This window comes from Phocoena sinus, chromosome 9, assembly GCF_008692025.1.
Source record: "Phocoena sinus isolate mPhoSin1 chromosome 9, mPhoSin1.pri, whole genome shotgun sequence".
In the NCBI taxonomy this organism is placed as follows: domain Eukaryota; kingdom Metazoa; phylum Chordata; class Mammalia; order Artiodactyla; family Phocoenidae; genus Phocoena; species Phocoena sinus.
The window spans coordinates 5,070,730-5,090,530 of record NC_045771.1 but is presented as its reverse complement, the minus strand read 5'-3'; the positions used below and the strand labels follow the sequence as shown (position 1 = coordinate 5,090,530).

Below are 19,801 nucleotides of genomic sequence, written 5' to 3'. Positions count from 1 at the left end.
AAATTTAAAGTAACCTGATAAAAATTCCAGTGAGGTTTTTCACAGAGCCTAAGGTTCATATGGAAAAATAAATGACAAAACAGCTAGGAAAAATGTGAAATAGAAAAGATCTGACGGTGGACCACAGCTACCAGATACTGCAAAGCCTCTATAATTAAAACGGTACGGCATTGGCTCATGAAGATAGAAAGAGCAATGGAACAGACAAGAAATTCCAGAAATAAACCCAACTAAATCTAAAACTCTAGTCTGGAATCTCAAGTCACTGAGGCAAAGACTGTCTTTTTAGTGAATGGATTTTGGACAACTGGATAGCCAACTGGGAAAAGATAATTCATACCATATAGAAGCATCAACTAAAAATGGATTAGAGAGCTAAATGTAAAAAATAACATAAAAACTAGAAGAAAATATGAACTCTCCTATAGCCTCAGTATAGGAAAAGGCTTTCTAATTTTAACTCAAAAATCCAAAAGCAATAGAAGACTGATAAATCTGACTATATAAAAATAAACTTTTGCATGGCAAAAAATAACACAGGCAAAGCTAAAAGGCAAACAGCAAACTGGAAGAAAAGATGTGCACCGTATAACGCAGCTGAAGGCCTTATATCCCGACTATACAAGGAGCTCTTAGACTGTGGGGTCATCAAAATCTTCAAGAGTAACAGGCAACACACAAGAACAGACAACTCGCAAAAAGGGGTAAAAAATGACCCCTAAACACAGGAAAAAATGACCAGCTTCACTCAAAAGAGAAAAGAAAATTAGACTACACTGAGATAACATTTTTCACTCATAAGACAGGCAAAAATCAAAAGCTGAACATGACAGCCTGTTGGCAAGAATGTAGAAAAGAAGTTCTCTCATGCATGAGTGGTGGCAAAAGGAAGAGCCACAAGTCCCATGAAAGGGAATTTGATGATACCTAACAAAATTACATATGCATTTACCCCCCTGAGCCAGTAATCTACTACTAGAAATTTATTCTAGAGATTTGCTCCCAGCAATTCAAAAACTCATATGCACAAAGTTATTGACTACAGAATCACTTCTAATGTAAAATATTGGAAACTACCTAAATATTCAAGCATACGACATTGGCTGAAAAACTATGGTTCAAATAAACAGAAGAAAGAAAGAGAGAGAGAGAGAGAGAGGAAGAAAGGGAGAAAGAGAAAGAACGAAAGAGAAAGGAAGGAAGCAAGGAAGGAAGGGAGGAAGGGAGGAGGAATTAGGAAGATCTCTATGAACTGATATGAAGTGACTTCCAGATTTTAAGTTAAAAAAAAGCAACATGCAAAAGAGCACATATGCTACCTTCAGTGTAGAAAGGGGAAACAAAAATATATTTGCTTATCATTACAAAAAAATACAGGAAGGATGAATCAGAAATTTTTGAAAGCGTGTTAATATCCTATGTATTTTTAAAAATTAAATCAATAAGAAAAGAATGGGGAATTTTTAAAAAACCAAAATCTTCAAGGATAACAGGCAAAACACAAGGATTCTTACTATACGAGAATGGATATGTGAGAAGGCAAAGAACTCAGCAGGAGGGATCAGAATTGGAGGTATTGGTGTAAATTCATTATTTATAAACGATGTACATGTGTGAGTATACGCATACTTATGTGTGTATTTGTAGATATGCATATGTGTAAATGTATACACATGCATGTATTTACTGCCTCATCTGCTGAAAGGACAAAGAAGCAAACACCCCCAGAGCAATGGGCACACCTAGCACCCAATCTTCACTAAAGGAACTTGGCCTATTTATAGAAAAGAGGACAGATTCCAGGGCTAGGGCAGGGAGGTGTAAGATGATTTTGGAGTAACTTGTTATGCCCAAATGTAATGAAGTGCTTAATGGTGAGGGCATGCCACAAAGACATAGGAGCCAGCTTGAAAAGGATATCAAAGGCAAAACTGGACAATTTGAGCACAAAACAAATGAGGTACAGTAAGAAATTATAAATTATCAATAACAAGAATTCATGAGTCAATACTGACAAGATATACATAATTTTAACATGTGAAAGAAGGGAGGGTTCTTGCTTACAACAGAATGCAGGGGGGCTGACTGGTAAATGTGAAGTTAGAAAAGCATCATTTTACAAACAGCAGGTAAAAACTGCATCAGGCATTGGCTCCTATAATCTTGGAGAAAATTCTGAGGAGCAACAAGATATCTGCACGGTATTAAAGTGTCTCCTCACATACTGCTTTATTAGATAGAAGAGAGAGAAAGAAAACAGTGGAGAAACTTTACAGCAGCTTGACCAGATTATCAGAATTCACACCACCTGTGAGGGAGAGAGAAGCATCAGGTGCATCCAGCTGAAAGCCTGAGAAGAGCACAGCACCACTTATGCAATATTCTGCCCAAGAATGAATAACTCTCTATAATCATGAGGAAATATCAGACAAACACAAAATAAGGAAAGTTCTATTTGTGATTTAAAGAAAATGAAACAAACAAAAACCAGGTATGTGAGGAAAAACTCTATTATTCAAAACTGTCAATATCAAAAAAGACAAAGAAGGGCTAAAGAAATTTTCCAGATGAAAGGACTCAAAAGAAACATGACAACCAAATGGAATACTTGATCCGAGACTATCCTGGAACCTACACAGGAGGAGGGAAATGCTATATGGGATCAAGTGACAAACTGAAATATGGATGGTAGATTAGATATATTGATGTAAATGTATGGGGTGATAATAGTGCTGTGATTACGTACGAGTATCCCTATTATTAGGAAATACACATTTACGTATTTAGGGGTAAAGGGAACAGTGTGTATAACTTACCCTCAAAATGGTTCAGGGCAAAAAAATATACAGGGGGCAGGGAGGAAGGAGAAAGGGCATGGATGACAATACTGAAATCCTAACAAAAGGTGAATCTAGGTAAATGGCATATGGGTTTTATTTTTCCAACTTTTAAAGTTCGAAATTATTTCCACATAAAACCTTTTAAAACACATCATATACCCACACATCAGCATTCTTGAAAGAGAAACAGAGAAAAGAAACCTACGGGACAATGACTGGTATATTACGACGTTCCTAAAAAGATCACCCTCACTTCAGGGCAAGCAGCCTCGCCAGACTGACACCGTTCCTGGGAAGGCACACCCATCTGCCTCTGCACCTCCAGCCCGCACCACACTGTTTGCATTTGACTAAAGACTATAGAGAACTATGAAAGAATTTAACAGTAGAGAAAGAGTATCATTCTTCAAACTGAAAAGAAGGTAAGCATTCCTATGAGAAACTCCATGAGAATTGAGCACTTTAGGCATTATGCAGAGCACTTTACAGGCAGCATCTCGCTAAATCCAACACCCCTGTGAGGTTAAGTACTATTAACTACATGATGAAACACAGCTTACAGAAGTCAAATAATTTGCCAAAGATTCTGTATTTAGTAACTGGAAAACCTGAGATTTGACTCCACAGCTTAATCTTTTTAATCACTTTATAATACCTCCATAGAACAGAATAAAACACACACACTATCCACTCGTATTCTCAGCAGTATTATAAATAATTCTGTCACGTGAAAGAAAATAGCAGACTATTACGGAAAACAAATTAGTAAGGGCAGAACAAAAACAAGCCAGAGAACAACCTTGAGAAATAAACTAGGAATTCTGAAAACATTTTCCAAAATAATGAAAACCACAACAAAGAAAATAACGAATTAAAGCAGGAAACAAAATCACCTAGATGTTACTAAAGATTATTAAGGAGAATGTAAAGAAAGTAAATATTTTTTAAAAAGATGAATTTAACCAACACTTCCCTAGACCTTTCCACGGGCCTAAAGGGAGAATGACAATGGTCAATATGTTCCAGACAACACTAATTAGTGTAGAACCAACATCCTGGAAGCAAATCCAAATAACTGAACAAAAATAAAGATCTCATGGCCTTCAAGCAGAAAACCAATTAACGAATTAAACTAAAATCAAAACAAACTTCTTCTGTAATTCCATAAACTGGGGAAAAAAATGGAAAAAAAAAAGTATCCAGAGTAAAAAAAAAAAAAAAAGTTGTAATGCAAAACTGTACCAAACCAAGTTCTTCTGGTAGTTTGAAGGCAACAATCTCTTTCAGGTTTGCAAGATTCCAGAATATTTACAATTCTTTTATAGAAGTGCATAAGCAAGTCTCCAAAAGACGGGGTGAGATGAGGTTGGAATTTACAGAGAAGATCCCTCCCTCCCCAAAGAAAAAGTCTATAGTCTGGGTCAACTTAAGACAGAGAGGAGGGAGAAAACTTCTGATTTCTTCATTTTCAATGGCGGGGCGGAGGGGCACTTTTAATATTTTCAACATTTTTAACTTAATATTCTGAATTACAAATCACTGCAGGGAATAAAAGGAACTGAAAAACAGAAAGGAAATTAAAAGAACAGGTTTGTCTCAAAATAGCCAAGCATTTCAATTACATCCATTAGTCTAAATACTTGACTATTAAACCTTTCAAAAGGTACAGTTAAAATGACACAGAAGGATGCAAAATGAAAAGATCACATTCAGCTGGTAAACTAAAACCCCACTCAGCCATATTTGTCAGGCAAAGCAAAATATCTGGTCCCCCTCTCCCACCACAAAAAAAAGGCATTACACAATATAAAGAGAATAGTTTTACACTGATAAAAAGCACAATACATCAATATTAGCCTGATCTACTTGCTAAATAACCAGCACAAGTTTAAATGCAAGGAGAAATTGATATGAGAAATTACAGGAGTCGATTTTATCTACGCCGTAATACACTGTTGAATCAGTCAAAAAATATGGAAAAAGAACTTCATCTAATTAAATGAAATTAATAAACACAAACACTACAGCTTTAAAGTCACTAAGTCAAGCATCCATATATATGTCAAAAAGAAAACTACGCTAGTTAAATTATCTGATTCAATACGATTAAAGCACACACTGATGTGTTTAAGCACAACCTAAAAAAAGATAAAATTAAGTCAAATGTGAATAGATATAAACTTACCAATACAACAAATATAAGTGCAGCCAAAGCTATAATCAAAGGTAAATTTATAGTCTTAAATATCCTTTTTTCCTTAGGAAAGTGAAGAAAACGAATTACGAATTCAACTTCCTATTTCAAAAAAGTAAAAGAGGCGCAGTAGCGGAGATAAAAGTAATAAACATACAAATCCGTCCGACGGCAGGTTTTTCCTTCAGACCAAGAACCAAGCCAAGAGAACGCGCAGAAGCACCCCGTCCGGCCGCCCGGCAGAAACTGCTCACGAGACCCTCCTCAGCCCCCAGGCTCCTCCCTCCCGGGCGACCTCACCGGAGAAGAGTTGCCCCGAGGCGCTCAGTTCCCGGGGAGAAGGCCCCGCCCCTCCAGGCCCCACCCTCGGGCCTAGGCGGGACAGAACTCACCGCCCTCTGCCCCACGCCCTAGAACCAGGTGACGCGCCGCCAGTTCCAGGTGCCGAGGCTCTGGGGGTGTGGGTGGGGCGCAGGAGTAAGGCTCCCCCAGCGCCTCCTCCTACTCCCTCACCAACACCCCATCCCTGGGGATCTACCAGCAAGACCGCCCCCCTTTCCAGGACCCTCCGAGGAGGGCAAGCACCACCACCGCCCACCCCTCCACCGGCCAGCGCCTCCCTCCCGCAGGCTGCTCCCGGAAGAAGCCTCGGGCTGGCGCCTCCTGGAAGCCTGCGAGCCCAGCTGCGGCGGGGAGCCTCGGCCTCCACCGACCACCTCCGCCACCCGACCCCTCCTGAAGGCCGCCCCACTAGCAGGGGAAGATGCCGAGACCACGACAAACACGAGCTCAAAGAGAAGGGCAAAGGTAACAGGATCGCGTTCTGTGACAAAGGGACTAGAATGTGAGGATGCAGGGAGACCACAAGTGTATTCTTGGTCTGTATGTTTTCTGAGAACTTGAAATATTTCACAGAAATGCTAACTTTAAAAAATATAGGGAATCCCCTGGCACTCCGGTGGTTAGGGTTCAATCCCTCGTGGGAGAACTAAGATCCCGCAAGCCAAAAAAATAAATAAATAAAAATTGTTTTAATTAATATAAAATGTAACTGCATTTAGCATTTGTGTTTATTATTATGTTAGTCCCAAGTGCTGTCAAAGACGTGTGAAAGATACAAGATTTTCCACAGCAGAACCGTGGTAAAAAGAATGAGACGTGTGGACCGCACCAAGGGATTCTCTCCGCAGTAGCGAGCAGCATCCACAGAGCAAGGAGGTTCTTCATACACATCACCTGACAACAGAAACTGCAAACAGCATACCCTTAACTTATAAACTTCTGTATTTTAGAAATAATTGGATCGATACCCCATTTATTACAGATTTCAACTGTGCCCTTATGGTGCACCTGTGAACCAAAAGGTTTCTAGAGTTTTTGAGTGGTACTTCATTATATCTGGTGTTCACAAGAATTGCTGGTTGGCACTTTGAGGTATGATGACTGAACCAGTAAACACAGTCCTGGCTTTATCAAACTATTTCTATACAAATACAAAAGGCATTCTTTGTATGAACATTATTAAAGACAAAGAATACCTTTCTATTAAAACAGGTCTTGGCAATTTACTTTAAAAGCAAAATTATTCGTTAGTTTGGGGAGGAGGATTGGGATCGACATATATACACTGATATGTATAAAATGGATAACTAATAAGAACCTGCTGTATAAGAAAATAAATAAAATAAAATTCAAAAAAATTGTTAGATTAAATTAATATTTGTTTTCTAAGTTAAGACAGTGTAATTACCATAGATTAAAGAAGTTTATGCCTAGCTTCATGTCTATTCTGTGAAATTAAGATGATAATAATAATTAAAAAAATAAAACTCAGCCTGGGGAGTATGTAGAGATGGCCCATGGATCTAGAGTCTTTAGTTTCCTAGGATCCAAATCCTAATACAGATGAAAATTAGATTAAGAAAGATTCCTTAATTAGTCTAGGGACAAAAGCACTGTTACTCAATTAAGTATAGTATGATAGCACAGGGAGCATAATATATTGGATAAAACATTACAATGTAAGACAGGAAACCTGAATTTTAGTCTCTGTTCTGCCTCTGCAAATTAGTAAACCTCGGCAATTCACTTAATCACTAGCCCCTCACCAGTTCTTAATCTAGAATTTATTAGTTTACCTGTATAGATTTCAAAGGAAGCAAATTAACTACTTTTATGATTGACTCATCCTAGAGAACATTCAAAGAAAAGTCACAGTAAGTATTGTTTGTAAACATCTTCCTAACAGGAAAAAAAAATTAGTTTTATTCAGTCAGTTGGGAATTGAAGGTAAAACCTGAGTTATTCTTACCTTCTATTTCACTTCAAGAATTTAAATATTTTGTGCTTCCAAGGACAGACAATTCTAAAATTTGCTGCTGTTTACCTGGTACTATACTAACTCTGCCCAGTAGGTTGAGTTGTCAGCCAACCTACAGGGTTTAGAGATGCAGGCAACAGAGCCTCAATAAATTCCTCAGGAAGTTTAGAGAGACCAGAATGGAAAACCTCAAGGTCACAAAGATGCAAATACCAAAATAGATGGAAAGGGGGAGAAACACTGACTAAAAGAATACCCAGAAAAAATTTAAAATAGCTGAAAATACATCTTAAAAGCATCCCACCAAGCAGAAAGACTGATATCTTAAGTAATAAAAAAGAAGTGGAAAAATGTCTATAGATCCTAACTCTCAAAACCCCAAGGAAACTTTACACAGCATCCAAAAATCCAGATATCTAAGTCAGTAAGCACTTACTGAAGCTACCATGGGGAAGGAACAATATACATACGCATATATGATATGATTCCAAATATTTAATACAAGTTTATACATAAATACATACACACATATAAAATCAAGGTAAAATCATCTAAAAGCCAATCTGATCAAAATGTTATCTGCTTTATTTCTGGACTTTAAATTAATAGATTTTAAAAATACATCTGTTTCAGTATCCGCATATAAGGATACTACCTATTTCATAGAGTTTCAAAGATTAAAGATGAATCACTAAAACACAATTTCTAAGCCATGAAGCACCATACACTTGTTAGTTAACAGGTTCATAGCAGCATTTTTTATAACAGCCTAAAATTGTCAGCAACCCAAATGTTCACCAACAGGTGATTCAATAAACAAATTGTGGTACTTCAACTATTAAGCAATAAAAAGAAATCACTACTGGTATGTGCAACAATATGCGTGACTCTCAAAATATTTATGTTGAGTTTAAACCACCACCCCCCTGCAAAAAAGAAAAGGGTATATACTATCCGACATCGCTTATATAAAGTTCTAGAAAATGCAAACTAATCTATGGTGAGAGAAAGCAGATTGCCTGGAAGACAGAAGGGAGTAGGGCAGTAAACAGTCAGAAAGGAGGAAATCTCAAGGGGCACCAGGAAGCTTCTAGGGGTGATGAATATGTTCATTATCTTCAAGGTGATGATGGTTTCATGAGTGAAAACGTCAAATTAAATTATAGACTTTAAATGTGTGCAGTTTACTGTATATCAATTATACATCAATAAAGTTTTTAAGTTGAAGGTAATATAGATTTGAATAGGTATCCGATTTGTCTGCTCTATATAAAAAACATACAAATCTTTTTTTTCTTAAAAAAATAAACAACTTACTTTGCATTTCCAGCCATTGGTTGGTACTGATTTCATAACTGGTTGAAGACAAAAAGTATGATACCCTTTGTCACACGTATCACACACTAGCATCTTGCTATCTTCTCCCGATTGTCTAAAAAATAAGATAGCATTAATGATGCCTTATCTTTAAACTTATGTTTGTAACATAAGTAATCATGAAAAGGATCTGTCCTGGGAACTGCCCAGTTCATAAATACCCTCCGTCTCTGTTTGGTCTATGCACAGATAATGACAGAGTTAACCCTCTAGAGGATGAGACAGAAATCTTCCAAAGGTCCCTAAAGGATTATCCTTACTGAACGCCCACCTATGGTGAACCCGTTTTAGTCATTTTAGGGTTCCTGCAAAGAAGGAGGGGTTAAGGCAAGATGAATGACACTGATCTTTACTTCTTAAACATCCCATGCCCATCCTTTTTTTGGGAAGGAGCTGTAACTGATAGGTGATGCTGCACGGAAAGGAACAAATCTTGGCATGGTGAGTTGGAAGACACTGTCATATAATAAAAAGAGGATCAAATTTGGATCAGACCTACAACTGTGTTCAGACTTCTGTTTTTCTAGCTGTGTGACTCCTGAATAACTTAGACTTAGTCCTCTTAATTTCAGGTACAAAATGTGAATGATAATCAAAGATTACTGTGAGAATTAAATATAATTCTGGCTGAAGAGCTAAGAATATCCATTAAGCAGTAAGTGCTAAATAAATAGATATAAGAATAATAATCTTGTTATAATTATTAAGAATTGTAATTGAAAACCTAAAATCTTCCCCTAAACACTCTTCTGCCCCAAAGATTGGGCCCCTGTGCTGTCCATGATCTCAGCCTTGATTCTTGGCTGTTAATCACTCTCAGACACTAAGAATTTAATTCAAGAGGAGGGGAAAAGAAAAACTAGGGAATGCAAGAAGAAGAGCTGAGAGAGGAACCGCTGAATAAAACCTGGTGATAAACAGAAGTAAAAAGGAAGATGGGTTAATTGGCCTCCAGTAATTTCTTATTTAATTTAATAAATTCTACATATAAAATTGCACATTTTGTCTCTTTAGCTACATGGAAAGATCTTGGAGGAAAAGCACTCTTTCTTCAAGTTCTCTTACTCCTTCTCAAGAAGAAGCCAGGCACAGATACGAGGTATCAAATAAATGTTTACTGATATTTTCTTTAATTTTTACCAAAATATAAAAGCACGTGGTCCTATTTATTCCACATAATTCTAAGATATTGATGCTTATTGTTATCAAATTAAATTACAAATAAAACAGACTGAACATGGCAGTGGTGGGCATCATTTCTCCTGATTACAAAAGTCCTCAGCCTGTAAACAATTTGAAGACTGCTGTAGATGCAGGTAACATCCCCAAATTATCATGCTAATTAATTAGTAGCATGAGAAAAAAATAATCACAGAAAAGACTGGAGAAATGACCAAAGGATGGAATAAAACAACTAGGAAAAGATAATCCCATTGCAAACATTTAAATGCCATATAATACTTTGTTTCAGAATTATGGTGAAAGTAACTGCCTTTCAGATAGATACAGATTTCTTTTTAAACAGTAAACTTAGTATAAATTGTTCTTCCTGGAACAGAAATTGAAACTTATCACTGATTCTTTGGTTCACTCTAGTAACTACTTTCCATAGTTAGAGGTTTATTTTCCTATTAAATCTCCTCCCCAGTCTCCCTCAGAAAAAAAGGTGCTATTTTTTCTAATGCTTATTTATTTTTAATTGTTAATATCATTCATTTAAAATTGTTGGCAAACTTAAGCTAGCTTTTTAGGCAACCAGAGGAATTTAAATTATTGAAATTAGTTTTTGTTTAGACTTATTTCAAAGTAATATGTTAATAAATATCTAGCAATTTCTAAAGACATGATGAAGTCAGTGTGAGTGAATATATAGCTGCAGTATGAACAACCTTTATCATATACACAAACCTTTAGTACCTAATAATAGGGTCTCTCTTAAACTCAATACACACCTTTGAGTTGAAATTAAAACTTACTTGCAGTTCTGGCACACTTTGCACTCAGGACATTGCCAACCTGCACGTTTTAATGGAGTAACCGCTATATCCAGGCACATTCCATGATAGTGCTGACCACAAGTAGTACAAAAGAACTGATCTAAGAGGTCTCCCGGGCTGTCGCACACTGCACAGTTTGCATCTTCCTTTGCTACAATTAACAGTAAAACAACGAAATTGTTGTATAAGAATTTAATATTTTTCTGGCTTTACAGTTTAAAAATCACTTGAAGGGAATTTTCATGGTAAATCTTTCAGACACTTGAAATTATCCACATTGAACTGATATCCAATCAGAATAAGGTCTCCATTAAAACATTATAATATCTTTAATCTAAATTTAATCACATTAAATTTAATCATATAGTTTTGCAATGATTTGTACCTACATCTACTTGAGACCGTAAGCAGTTCTTATTTAATTTTATATCCCTAACACCAATGATATGCTGGGCACCTAGTTAATGTTCAATATATGCTTGCTGAAAAGAACCAAAAAGGAAAATATCAACTGAGAGGCGCTTTGCAGTGCAAAAATAAACATTTTTATTTGAGTGTTAAATAGGTTTTGAAATTAACAAAATCAGAGACAAAATTAAGAAATGTTAATATCAATTAGATTAAGATGCTTCTTATGCATAAACACTAATTTTTATTCAAGTCAAATAAGGGTTTTTTAATACTGGAAAATATATGAGGGAGAACATTAAAGATGGAAGCTACAATTCATACACAAATATAATACTTCATATACTAATTCTATATTCATCTATATTAATTGCCAGTTGTAAAAAATTATGGACATCGTCTATCGCTAAATGTGGATTAAAAGGAATGGCACTTTTTAACAGTTCTTGTACCATCTAAAATAAAAAATAAATGTCAGAATAAACTGGCTTGCCAAGTATACAAACTCATGCATATTACAATATAATAAGGAAAAGAGTGTATTCTAAAATCATACCAATTTGATGATATATACAAATATGTCTGTAACTGACACTTATGTTCTCAACTAAATGGTCTGATTAGCTCATTGTCCTAGGACCGTTTTAAATTGTACATACGATTTTTTTTTTCCTCTTTCGCTTTTTGAAGATTTGGTCAGTCCTCTCTGGCTATAAGCCCTTTCTACCTGCTTTCTTTCCCCAGTCAAGTATCTTGAAACAGAGTAATAATCTATTCCTTCTCCTTACACCAAGAGTTGGCAAACTGGTTTTGTGGGCCATAGAAGTCTTTGGCATACAGAGTTTTTGTTTTTATTTTAGAATCCTTTAAAAATGGTAAAAAAAAAAAAAAAAAATTTGCAGTTTGAGGGCAGAACACAAACAGGCCCTAGGATGCATCTAGACAGTAAGCTGGGCCCCTGGTGGCTCCTCACCCACCATTCATCTGAAGCTACTTTAATGAGGCTACTACCAGTGGCCTATGAAATCCCGTGGTTACTTTTTAGGTCTTACCTTATTTGCCATCTGCAGCGTTTACATCCACGCCCACACTGAAATTTCCTACCTTGATTGACTCCTATGATGGCAGCTTTCTCCAGATTTCTCCTTAGGCTCCCCATGCCCCCAATCTCCTCCTGCTGTGCTGGCTTTTGTGCCTCCACAAGCCCTCTAAATGATGGAGTCTCTTAGGATTTCATCCTCTTCCATCTTTTCTAATTCCCCATGGTTTTTCTTTGTAATCACATCAATTCCTACATCATAAAACATCACCACAATTCCCAGATCTCTATCACCAGACCCAAACTTCTTTCTGAACCTCAAAATGTTATTTTCAAGTCTTACTGGACCCTCAGCAGCCAGGTGTTCTAAAAATACTCAAACTCAACACCTCTAAAACTTTTTTTTTTTTTATAAATTTATTTATTTTTGGCTGCGTTGGGTCTTTGTGGCTGCACGCAGGTTTTCTCCAGTTGGGGAGAGTGGGGCTACTCTTCGTTGTGGTGAGTGGGCCTCCCATTGCTGTGGCCTCCCTCATTGCGGACCACGGGCTCTAGGCGCGCGGGCCTCAATAGCTGCGGCACGCGGGCTCAATAGTTGTGGTGCACGGGCCTAGCTGCTCCGTGGCACGTGGGATCTTCCCGGACCAGGGATCGAACCCGTGTCCCCTGCACTGGCAGGCGGATTCTCAACCACTGCGCCACCAGGGAAGCCCCCTCTAAAACTTTTTTTAAACCTAAACCTCTCCCTTCTTTCTCGACCTGCTGGGTAAAGAAACTTTAGTGTCACTACTGACCCTTAACTACTCCCTGACCCAACACATCCAATTGGATACCAGTTCTTACTGAGTAAACTTTTTATGTATCCTCTTCCATCTGTTTGTACAGTTCAGTCCATCACACTTTGACTTGGTAACTGCAGTTATCTTCTGAATGGAATGCTGGCTTAGGGCTCTGACCTCCTCCCTAAATCAGCTAAACATCCAGAGCAATTTTCTAAGTGTTACGCCCTGCGCAAATTACAACTTTATCAACACCTCCTTTCTTGCCTTAAAATAAAAAAATCAAAAATTTCTACTTTGAGGCAAAAAAAGGAGTGGGGGGGATTATCTCCTTTTCCAACTGAATCTCAGAACATTCGCTATTTCCTGGTCAGATCAAGCGGTCTGCTGTGCACGTTAACACAACAGACTGTTCAACCTTTGTGTACTTGTACACATTCTGTTCCTTCTGCCTGTAATTCTGTTCCTTTGTTGTGCCACTAGCCCATTCCAAAGAGGCCTTTAAAACTCTTGCTCAGACATAAACCCTGACTATCTAATGTTACCACACCTAAATGCCCATTTAGTTGTTGATTATTCCTTTCCCCATATGCTTAGAAGAAACTGTTATATAATCAATTAATTATAACACAATACCGTGAACCCCTGAAGGGTCGTAACCTTGTCTTTTTCAACTTCATATCCTCAGTTGCCTAGCACAAATCAATTCTTATATTTTAAGCAAAGGAGTTGCTTCTAAAATCATTTTTAAGTGGCTCTTTAAATGACAGGCATTTAGAAGAAAGCATTAATTCTAAAAATAAAATTACATGTATTAGTTCATTTTTTTAAAATAAAAATGGAAAAACAGAGCAAAGTAGTTTTCTTAATACTAAAAGAGAGTTCCATATTTACTCATTCAAGCTAAGTACATTTAAAAACTAATCTTTGATTTTTGCCTACCCTCAAAACTTACAGAAACTGGGGCAAGTGCTGGACTCTATCAGATAACATCTTTCTATTGTCATTTGCCAGGAACACTATCTAAATACTTCTGTGAAACTTTCTAGAGTTTGCTACTCTGCCACTTCAACTTGCCATGGTAGCTACTAGTCACATGTAGCGATTAGTCCAAACTGACATGTGCTATACATATAAAACACACTCCGAATTCCAAAGACTCAATAGGAAAACAATATTAATGTCACTATCTCAAAAATTTTATTAAGTACAAGTTGAAATATTAACATTTTGGATATATTGGGTTAAGTATGTATTTTTAAAATTAATTTCAAATAAAAAATTTTAACATGACCACTAGAAAAATTAAAATTACATATATTGCTCACATCATATTTCTATTACACAGCACTGTTTTATACAGCAAAGCTCATTCTGCAACAAGGTAACTCTGTGTATCACTATAGCAGAGATTACTTTTTATTCTATTACAGTTTCCACCAATTCCTTGATGACAATACTGTCATGTTGTATGATTAGTATGCATCATTTAATAAATTGGGCAAAAAAAAAAATCCATGTGATATATTCAGTCCAAAAACATTTACTATGCATTATATACAAATAATAATAGAAAAAAGTTGGTTCCAACCATTTTTCTGATCTGGGCGAACATACAGAAATATGTAGAAATACTAAAACAGCCTTTTGGAGGGCATGCATTAAGAAGATGACATTACTGGATGGCTTAAGTGTCATGTCAGACGTAAGCATATGTACATATACATACATATATGTCTGAAAGCCAAAGGGGCGTTAAGCTTGAAGCAATAATCAAACGACTAAGTGAAAATTTTCTTTAAGCAGTAGGGAAAGCAAAACAGATTGAGTGAAAGACTAAAGATAAAGACAATTTAAGAGAGGACAGGAGTAAAATCCAGGTTAATTTGGCTCCAAAGATCATGTTCTTTACTACTAATCAATATTGATGCCCACTGGAAGGGCAAAGAAGGTGAAGAAGAAAAGTGCAAAGGAAAAGTGCCAGCACAGGCACAGCAGGAAGATGCTAAAAGATGTGGGGAAAGCAAGAAAAGAGCAGGAGAAACAGAGAATAAGCTTTGGACAGGTCACTTCTTCCTAAGTGACAGCTGTGACAAGAAGAAATGGAGGAAAAGGCAAAAACATGGAGCTTAAATTAGATGGGAGCTTATCAAAGATCCTTAAACGTGGTCAATTTGGAAGGTGAGACTACTGCTAGAAAGGCTAGACAGCACATAAGAAGAGAACCAGGTGAAGAGCAACAGTCTCAAGTCAGATTATTATCAGTGAATTTTAAAAGGACTAAATCAGCATAGCTTTGTAACTTCCGTCGACATTACAACTTCCATGATCTATGTTTCCATCGCTGGCAGGACACTCTGCAAGGTGATTTGCCTATCAAAAATAGGATCTCTAGAAAGACGAAGTAAATCATGGATGTTGTCCAGAGAGGCTGGCCCACAGAGTAGGCAGGTAGATAAGAAAGAAAGGTCAGGGGGCTGACAGAATTTAAGGTAACAGAAAAGTAGCAGGACTTGGTGTCAAGAGAGACCAGACAACTAAGAAAATGAGGTAGGAGTTAAAAGTTTAAATGAAGTAAAGGAAGAAAAAGCTGAGTCATGAAAGTAAATACGCTGGGGAAGGGGGAGTGGATTAAGAGATGTAGCATTCCCAGGTTTAAACCTTGCAAAGGCTTCTCACTGAAGACAGAATAAAATCCAAACCCCTTCCTTTGTTTACAAGGCCTACATGATCTAGTCTTTGTTCACCCTGATGTGGTCTCTACTACCCACCTGGCAGACACTAAGTTCCAGACACAGTGACTAGCTGTCTATTCCACAATCACGCCATGCTCCTGCCTCAAGGCCTGTGCAGTAGTTGTTCGCTCAGCCTGGAATGTTCTTTCCTCTGATCTTGCATGGCTGGCTTTCTGCCATTCAGCCTTCCATGAGAGGGAAAATACTACTCAGGAAGTATATGTGGCTATGTCCCTTAGATGGATATTTAGCGTAAAGTTTCCAGGCAAGGTTAGTGTCTACTTGCATCGTCGTGAAAATAAGGTTAGAGCCATGACTGGCATTTTTCGAAGACAAAGCACCCCAAAATTGTTTTCTGATGAAAATGTTGGTCATGCTCACAGATGCGCTCTTTCTGCTGGGATGTTTTTTTCTAATGAGGTCCATGTTTTTGTTAGATTTTTCAACTTTCATAAAAAGATGTCAATCTTACTCCTAATTCAGGTAACTATCACAGCATACCGCTCTGTTCTTAGCCAGCAGCATCAAGTATTATACTCAATGCATACACATTACTTAGATAAGAGCTAAAATAACTACCTTTCAGTACAGCGATTCATAATATATGGTACAATGCTACATGACTTTCATTGTCATTTAACCTTCATAATAACACTGTCATTTAAGATATCCCCATTTTTAAAACATAAAAAGTGCTTTGTGCTATGACATACAATTAAAACAGCTAAATATACAAATGAAAGATTTTATAAGACTATTACGTAGTCTTGTATATTACTGCAATATAGTCTATCTGCAGTACTCTCTACATCCTTGGATTAAAACAGATGCTCAGGAAGCTGGGTATTGAGACTGCATTGTTTAGGATCCCCAGGGAATAGAATTTACTCAACTGGGCTTTGGTTTTATACCACTGACTTATTTTAAGGGCTGTTATAAGAAATTGCCCTGTGGGGTTTGTTGTTTATACTGCAAGACAGCTACTTGAAGACAGTTTCTCACTGCCATATATAGTGTACACACAGTATCAGTATCAAGTGAATTCTTATTACTACAAACCAGGCAACTGTTCATATGCCCTTCTTCATGCTGACTGCTGGAAAGCTCTGGAGCCAGATTTGTGGCGTAGGCCTGGGAAATACACATTTATTTTGGGTATCAGCCTCACCGTATTACCCTCCCATTTATCCTATCCTTATTCTCCCTTCCCACTGGCCAAATTTTCTTGCTTATTTTTAGTCTTACTTTATCCTACTGTTCATGTATTTGTGTAAGTCTCCGTAAGTCTACTTTGGAACAAGGCAAGGTACCAGTAATTTCAGTATATCTTTTAGCTTTATGTTGCCAGCATGAACCTTTCACTATATTCATGATAAATGATAACAAATCATCTCACCTCAGTTCTTACACTTCATTATTTTATAAAACAATTTATGATCCCTAACAAATAAATGTATATAAGTCATATACATTATGTGAACAGAGTCTGCACAAGAAAGTAGTACTGCCAATAAGTAACAGAATTTCTCACATTAGAAACACAGTCATAGAAAACTTTGCATGTTGCTTACTGAGGTCTAAATCACGACCACATACAAAAGGCTGAATAAAATTTAAATTGTTAAACACACCCACAGTTGTTTTATTCAATTAGAAAAGTGTGTTATACCACCCAGAATACAATCAGCTCTGATGATTCACATCGTAGTCTGTGTACTTAGTGAAGTAATTCACTATATGAGGCCTTAAAATAAGTAACACCCATTACAGTAGCTGTGCATGAATGTTGTCTTTTTCTCCCAGATTTAACAGTGTGTAATCCAAAGCATTTTTAAAACTTTAAATCCCTTATTAGCCTAAATACAATGTGACATTTCAGTTTGCCTTACCTATAACTTACGTCTGTATAGTGATTAAGGGCAACATGATTACACGTGTAGACACAAAATAACTTTAACTAAAGATAAAATCATGGTACTGAACAGAGAAAAATGATGATTATGAAATCTGTGTTTGAGATTACTTTAAGCCTGAAGTAGCTATATTTGTGTTTCACAAAGCTGGAAAGGATAGGAAAAAAGCCTTTACTGACATTGCTAAGAATACAGGTAAAAGCTAACAATTAGGTAACTAAGAGATGACATAAAAAAAGACTGAATAAAGAAGGCATCAAAGAGATTTCACAAGCAGATTGGAAATGCAATTTACTAGGGAAAAAAGATCTCAAATCATGCATGCTCACTGGAAATCCATATACTAGGAAAAAAGTAAGACCTCTATTTAATAAGGATAGGAAAGAGTTATAATTTTCTGTATAACATAAATTTCAAACCTTTTCACCTAATTATAAAATACTGTTTGGAAAAGAAAAAAAAAAAGACAACTGAGGATTATAGATAACTATAACCAAGACAGATGAATCAAGAAGAAGCATTAACGAGATTTCTATTATGACTATTAGGACATTTTCCAAGATTTTCAAGTGTTTGGTGATCCTATCAACATACATCCTGAAATAACACCTGAATGAACCATCTTCTAAATCTCCAACTGGGTAGTCTTTTTAGTGTAAAAGACACTGAATTAAAGACACTGTTTAATTTTTTAAATGACCTACTTTCATAGTACATATTAAAATACCATATACTCAGCAAGTTTACCTTTCTGCAGTAGTTAAATTTTTTAAATAAGAATAAAAAACATACAAACTACCTTTGAATTTTTGAGGAAATAACTCTCTGGATATAACTTCAATGATATTGTTGGTAACAGATTCCTCCCCCTGCCCCCTCACCCCACCCAAGGATCTCTTGTGAAGATCTCTCAGATTATCAAGATTATGTAATGTTGCCTTTTACCACAAGTAGAATAACACTTAGGGAACTTAAACATTTGTTATTTTAAGTAAATACACTGATAAATGTTTTTAAATATATCTGTAGTAAACTTACATCTTTCAGGAGCTTGGTCAATGTGCTCTGGACAAAGAAGGAAGAAGTGACTGAAATCCTGAAAGGTGCCGGCTCCAGCAGCACAAGGATAATGGTACATCTGGGCACATTTCTCTTCACAGCATTTGATAGTGGCTCCAAGGTGCTTACAAAATGCACATCGCTGGAAGGGAGCAAAGGATAAAGAAATATCCTTATAAAACCTGGAAAAGCAACACTCAAAGGTGGGGCTACGAAGATATTCCAGAGTCTTTGTACATTACTAGTAAAACAATTTGAAGCCTGCAGAGCACTAAATAAAGGATCAGTTAAAATGATAAAATCTAAGTTCTCCGTTCAGTGCTTGGTAAATATTCATCCAAGGATGAATACATATTCATCCTTCCATTCAAGTTTAGAAAGTTAGCATTTCACTTTTTTTTTTCTATTGACTTTGTCAATACAACTACCATTTTTAAAAAACTAATAATATGGTTAAAAGGGCAGGTTTCTAGTTGGGGATTATTTTTAACAGGTGATTAAATCCCATTAATAAACAGATAAAACATATATATACCATTTCCAAAATCTCTTACTATTTTCACCCTGCCTAAAAATCAACATGAAGTAAACTAGTCAATCACAGAATAAGTTAATGAGTAGCAACTACATGGTTAAAGGCACACATACAAATCTACACACTTCATCGTAGCAGTTAGTTTCAAGTTTCTTTAAAATGCTGGGCATGTGAAGAAAAATTAAGTCATCTGACTTTCTCCTTCCCCCATTCCAATCTGCCTCTATCTCTTGCAAGTGGTAAAATCAAAGAAATAAAGTCTCAAACGAACAGCAGGGGAAGTTTGGCACACCTGAAATGTGTAAGAAGTCAGTATGAATTATCTAAGAGTAATTCTTTCCCTAAGAAAGATTAATAAACGTCCTCATCCGCCGAAGCCCACTTGGGGCATCATAACCTATAAAATCTCTCTCTGCGTGTAGGAGATGCCTAGCTGCCCTTCTTGAATATACTTCTGTTTTAGCATTTATGCTATTGCATGGTAATTACTTATCGCTCTTTTTTCATCCAAGATCTTTGAGTAGAGAAATCAGGTTGTACTAACTTTGTATTCTTAGTATCATGAATGCTGTTTGACATAGAAAGGCCCTAATAAACTGCTGTTC

The 19,801-nt window shown here is 36.6% G+C and overlaps 1 protein-coding gene across 1 annotated transcript in view; it reads right to left on the bottom strand.

The window, feature by feature from the left end:
• KMT2C (lysine methyltransferase 2C) overlaps nt 1-19,801 on the bottom strand; it is a 294,073-nt gene that overhangs the window by 114,669 nt on the left and 159,603 nt on the right. Inside the window, 3 exon segments of the mRNA XM_032643218.1 lie at nt 8,672-8,786; nt 10,708-10,879; nt 18,641-18,803. Coding sequence (XP_032499109.1) covers nt 8,672-8,786; nt 10,708-10,879; nt 18,641-18,803 — 450 coding nt within the window.